General features: G+C 34.0%; 1 protein-coding gene across 1 annotated transcript in view; it reads left to right on the top strand.

Annotated features, from left to right (window-relative positions):
• Positions 1–259: 259 nt before the first annotated feature.
• Positions 260–6,000, top strand: part of SUPT3H (suppressor of Ty 3 homolog (S. cerevisiae)) — a 98,077-nt gene continuing 92,336 nt past the window's right edge. The window contains exons 1-2 of the mRNA XM_010004911.1: positions 260–265; positions 4,735–4,796. Coding sequence (XP_010003213.1) covers positions 260–265; positions 4,735–4,796 — 68 coding nt within the window. The remainder of the gene's footprint in view (positions 266–4,734; positions 4,797–6,000) is intronic.

Here is a 6,000-nt window from a genome sequence, read left to right as displayed (position 1 = left end):
ATTTAGTTTATTTTTCCGTAAAGGGTAATACAAAGCATACTTGCATGGTTAGGGATTGACTTCTCTCAGCTGTACCTTCACAAGCAGATTGCAGTCAGTTTAGTTTAATGTATAATTAAATAAGACTGAAAATATAAAAAGTATAAAAAGAGACTTTTTGTTGTTCAGCAAATGTTCCCCTTTTTATATATTTATTCCACATAGTATTTTTTCAAGTTGTCTTGATTTGATGAGTCTGTTTTGATTAGTTAAAGGCAAGATGAAGGTAAGTAGATATGGATAAAGGCAGTGGAGGCTAACTGGGAAATTGATTTGAATTCTAGAGGCTTTTCATTTATTTTTTTTTTCAAAAATAAATGTTAAAATAGCACAATTCTAGAAGGTCATAGGCAAGTGTTTTTCAGAAGACTTTTTTCTACTTTTTAGATTGGAGAGTTAACTCTGCAGACTTCTACTGTACCTGGTCATCTCCAGTTGCATTATAAAGCTAAGATTTAAAAAGTGAATAAACCTAAAGCTGCAAAAATTAAGGCCAGCAATTTCACATATATTTTAATCCCAGGTGTAGCTTCTGTGTGTCTTTTTTGTAAGCTTAATCAGGAAAGTGAATGTGACTTTAGGGGCGTCTTTTCTTCCTGCTTTGACTTTGTAGCAAAAAGCTAAAAACTGCAACTTGTTTCTCCCTTAATCTTCAGTGATAATAATGAATGTGTCAGCAGAGTTTTCTGATAAAAAGAAATAAATGAATGATTCAAGTGAATGAAAAAATAGAGGAGTTACGATAGTGGCTCTTGGGTGGGTTCCCCCCCACCTACTAATGAGGAGATTGTCTTCTGGATCTTCTCCCATGTATGGCTATGAAGACCACCTCTTCTCTCAATGACTGCTGAATATCACTTCTGTTGCCATCCCTGGTAACCACACTAATTGCTTACATGGAAAAGGAATATTAGAAAAATATTAAGTGAAGCTAAAAATACATTAAATATGATATAGCATCTGGAAACAGGGAAAGCCAGCACCTTCCACCAGCCAGTTCTCCACGGACCACCAGCAAAGTGCTCCGGGGGCCACTGCAACCATGCAACCACATAACGTGCTTTGGAACATTTATATCAAATATCACCTCCTGCTTTTTACCTTGACCTCAGAAGACTTCCCCAGCAAACGATAAACAATAAACTTACATAGTGTGCCCAAGAGACTTAGGTTCTAAATAAACTCTGTATGATGCCACACATTTTCGAGGAAGCGGAGATTACCGTAGACCACACAAATCTCAGCCACGAGCACCCTTGCTTGTGTGCTGAGTGATGCCAAGCTGGAGCTATAAGAAGCAATGACTGTGTCTGGATAAAGAAGCACAGTCAGGATGTTGTATTTTTTTTTTCTTTTTTTTTTAAAAAAAAAGAGAATACCTCAGCATTTTGTGGCTGCCCCCTCTGTGACACCCGGGGTACCCCAGAGTGCGACTGTTGCTCTCTCTTCTCCGGCTCCGAAACTGAAAGGAAGGAAATAAGAGCTCAATAACTGCAGCACTAAGGGAGACGTTATTTACTCTCCTGTAACAGATCATTCTGATACCAAAAATTACATTTGCTTTTGCCTCTGTAGTGTGTGATTCAGTGAAGCCACAGCTTTTCTTGGAGAATTTGGTCTTTCCCTGAATCCAGCCTTTGCTTTCTTGGCTCCTTGGAGAAGGAGAAAGGGAAAGATGGGATATATACCATTCCCTCAAGCATGGCGATTCCTGACTGTTGTCTATAGAGATTAGTCATTAATTATTTTGCAAGTGTGATTCTTTTTAAAAACTGTTCACCACTGAGCACCTCGGTATTGGTTAGGATGCTGCACATGTACTTAATTTCTTCAAGAATGTTTTGTTGTGTTTTGTTGTGTTTTTTTTTTTCCTGCAGTCGTAGAAATATGCTATAAGTAAATTGAAGTGTTCACTGGAATGACTTTGGGACTCTCTGGTATGCTTTTTTGTTTTCTCTATCTTATCTGTTTGTATAAATAACAGAATTAGGATTTTTACCTGATACCATTTCACGTTTTGTCCTACAGATAAGAAAGCAAAGTACAGTCTCCATGATAAAGATTTTCTTTGTTTAACTCATATGCTGAGCATAATGCTGGGTGGACTGTGTTTAAAAAAAATCCCTTTATAAATGCTTGTATTTGGTTGCTGGTTTTGTCCCTATTTGAGCAGCCTGAAGTTTGTAAATTGAGATTATAATTTAATATTAGGATATTAATTCAACCCAACTATAATTTTATAATAAATTCTCCCCAAATTGCTAATTATTCAAATCCAAGTGCTTGTCAATTAACAGCAGTAGTCATGCATGCTTTACCTGAGTGGGCACAGCTTATGTTTGTTGATATTTATCTTATACTGAAAGGTCTGAAAATATATATATATATTTATTTTTTTTTTAAAAAAAAATTTAAGGCAAATTTGAGTGGATACCATCTTGTCCTTTATATTGACCCCCAATAAACTAATATCAATAAAGTAAAATAATAAACTATGCATTTCTTTCATGTGATGAGGCCCATGAGAGTGATACTTGTCCCACTTCTCTGTCATTTATTCTTGACTTATAGCTTGTACATGTTGCACTAGAAATTTGGATCTTTCTTTTTAGTGTTCTAATTATTATTAATCAGGCAGTGCCTTTTGGTTACTTCTGAATTTGCTTCTTTCACTGGTAAACAAAATCATTTTTGTATTTTTTTAAATTTAATTTTTAAGGTAAGATGTTTAAAGATTCATACCTTCATTCCCAGTTTGCTGTATTTCTTATGTCCAGATATTAATATCTTCCATTTCCTACTTTCCACTTTTCATTTAAAAAGCAAACAATATCTTTTGTGAAATCTAAGAAGGCTAGTTCTTAGTACCTTTTGATAATCTAGGCACTTGGAGTTTTAAATAATTTTAGTACACGAGAGGGTCAGTGTAGCTTTTTGTTTCTGAGTGTGCCCTGTCCTTCAGTCTTTGGAGGGACATGGGGTATAAGAATAGAGGGCAACTATCTATACTGTCATTTGGACACACAGGAAAATAGAAGTTTGACCTATAGATGGTGTATCCAGGAATATATTTTGCCGGGAAAGCCTTTGGGTTTTGGATTTGTGGTTTTGGTTTGGTTTTTATTTGCCTTTTTTTTTTTTTTTTTTTTGGGGGGGGTGTAATTTATTTTTTTAAAAATAATTTATTTTAAAAACATCTATATATTTCTTTAAACAGCATATTATGTCAGTAAGAAAATGAGAAAATAACTTTTGTTTTTAATGAGACATTAATTGTCCAAGTGAGACTAATTGTCTCAGTGTAACTTCTAGAAAGCACATTTTGGACAAAATGAAAGCCTAAAGTGTAATTAGTAGACACGGATGTGGTCATCTTCTAAAGTCCTTGCTTTTGTTTTTGTAGCAAGTAGATCAAGACTAGGGTGACTGTAAAACATCAATATTTTATAAAATTCTTCTTTTCTTCTTCCAAAAATTCTGCCAAGTTGTACTTAAATGAAGTCTTCTGAGGAAAAAAGCTCCATGAGTTCTTTACTGTAAATACATTTTTGTGATTTTAAGAAGAATGGGGTATTTATAATGGATTGAACCAGAGCTTCTCTGCTCTGTGTTATCTTTATAATGTTTGCCATAAAGTGCTTCCAGGCGACATCTTGACTTCTGTAATTTTTTTCTTCCTTTTCGTTGGTGCCTGGAAAAGATTATTGTGGGTTATAACATTTTAAAACATTTAAGTAATCCATTTGAAAGCAGGAAAAAGTGCACACCATTGATATGAAATTGCACTGGCTTTCCAGAAAAGATTTTATCACAGAACTTCCAGTTTCTTACTCTAGGGAGAAGATTGCATAGTTTGATTTCTGAAATAAAATACATTTTAAGGCATTGCATTTTTTCCAGTGAAATTGATGTAACTTGCACCAGAATTTTACTTGCAGAAAAAATAAGAGTATTGTTGTGTGCAGTGAATTCTGAAGTTAAACATAATTAAAACCCAAACAATTCAACACAATTATTCTGTTCTTTATTTGCTGTTCATCATGTCTTTTTGGTGGATGTATTTTATCTGTGCCTAGAGGGGAAGTAATTTCTATTTCTACTTTTCACTCACAGGTACAGTGATAACATGGAGTAACTACTGCAACAGTTCAGAGTGGGTTTGGTTTTTGGTAACTGAGAGGTTGTGGTGTTACCTGTAATTCAGAGCACAGATTTCCAAGCAATGATCTGTGGATCACTAATTCACAGCAGTTTTTAAAATATATATAATAGCTATATATATACATATATATGTGTGTATATATATATATAAATACTGCAGATATTCATTGTTCGGTGTTACAGTCTTTGGGAGAAATGCTGAGGTTTTTAATGCTCTTTTGGTCTCAAGTATTTCCATATATTTGAGATAGGTTGTGATTTTCAACACTTCTTTTTATTTTTCCCTGTTATTACAGTGAGTGCTGTAACATTTACCTAACATGAGTAATGCAAAGTTGAAAAATGAGAATGCAGGCTCTCCATATGCATTGGTGGACTTTTCATATGATTTTGTTTTACTATTAAAATTAAATCTAATTTGCTAATTTACTAATAAAATAAATCTAATTTGCAAAGCCTGATTTGTCAGTAGAGCACTTGTTACCACCCAGCAATGGGAGCTATGAGAGTAACTGGTGGCTTTTTCTGTCACAGACCTACTGTGGACAAGTTGCTTCACTTCTCCAGGCATTGAATCCAGAAGTAAAAAACCTGATGTTATAAAAGTGTTGACATCTGATAAGGAAGTGTGTTATTTGAGAACTGGATGTAATTATCATAATTTAACACCAAAAGATCTCATTCATAAAGTTGGGATTTGAATTTTTAAAACAATGAGAAGTGGTCTTGACATTTTGGAGAATATAAAAAGAATAATATTATTTCTCTAAAAATTAGCATAACACATTCATCTTCATTTATATTTTGTATCTTGTGGATTAGTTTAAATTGTCTTGTGGTTTTAATCTAGATTTAAAATAGCTAGGGATTTCCACATTTGGTTAACACTTACAATGTATATATACAGTGAAATGATGTTTTGACTTCCTGCTCTCCTCATCACTTTTTCGCCCTGTCCTCATGAGAGCACATTGAAAATTCATCTCTCTTGGCTTTGTTAAATTCCATTTGTGTTTGGGTATGTTGTTGAGATGAACTTTATCCTAGAGCAGAAATGACTGATCATAGTCCAGTCTGCATAGTCTAGAAAGACAGTTGTCTCATTTATTTCCTGAAAAACTGAAACCCTTTGTGAATGAGCGAATGGAACATATTATGTTATACAACTGGAATAAATTATATCTTTTTCCTTTGCCAGTCATAAGGATTTGTAAGATTAATTTATACTTAAGACACATAACTGTTAGAGTTTGGTGTATTCTGATTAGTATACAATGGTACTGAAAAGGGTTCTTGCCACAGCTTTGTGTTGGGATAAATTGCTGATTTTTAGCAGTTAGAAAGTGTTTACAATAATATAAGGAAAAATAACCCACCCAACGACCCAAAACAAACACAACAAACAAACCAGGGTGTAGTCTGTTGTTTTCCCTAATAAGCAGGATTTTTAAGAGCACCTGTAGAACATATCTGCCCATCTTCTAGCATTTACTTACTTTACAAAATCACATTCATTCTCAGATCATGAGTATTGTACTTACAACAGTTTACACAGAGTAACCAAGTTACTTCACTGAAACCATATGTAGAAGGATTATTCTGCAGAGCTTTTAACAAAACTTAGAAAATTAGATTTTGATGGAATTTAGACATATTCACCCTGAAAGAGATGTAGCTATAAATAGTTTGTTGGAAGTAGACCTTTATAGCATCTTGGATCAAAACTGACGACATTTTGCATACTGGCAGTTCATAAAGTAATAGACCATAGGAGAGTAAAAATATTTGAGTAAACTGCTT

The sequence above is a fragment of the Chaetura pelagica genome, unplaced genomic scaffold (genome assembly GCF_000747805.2).
Source record: "Chaetura pelagica isolate M959 unplaced genomic scaffold, ChaPel_1.0 scaffold99, whole genome shotgun sequence".
In the NCBI taxonomy this organism is placed as follows: Eukaryota; Metazoa; Chordata; class Aves; order Apodiformes; family Apodidae; genus Chaetura; species Chaetura pelagica.
The sequence above is the reverse complement of the archived record's forward strand: the minus strand, read 5'-3'. Positions and strand labels throughout refer to the sequence as shown.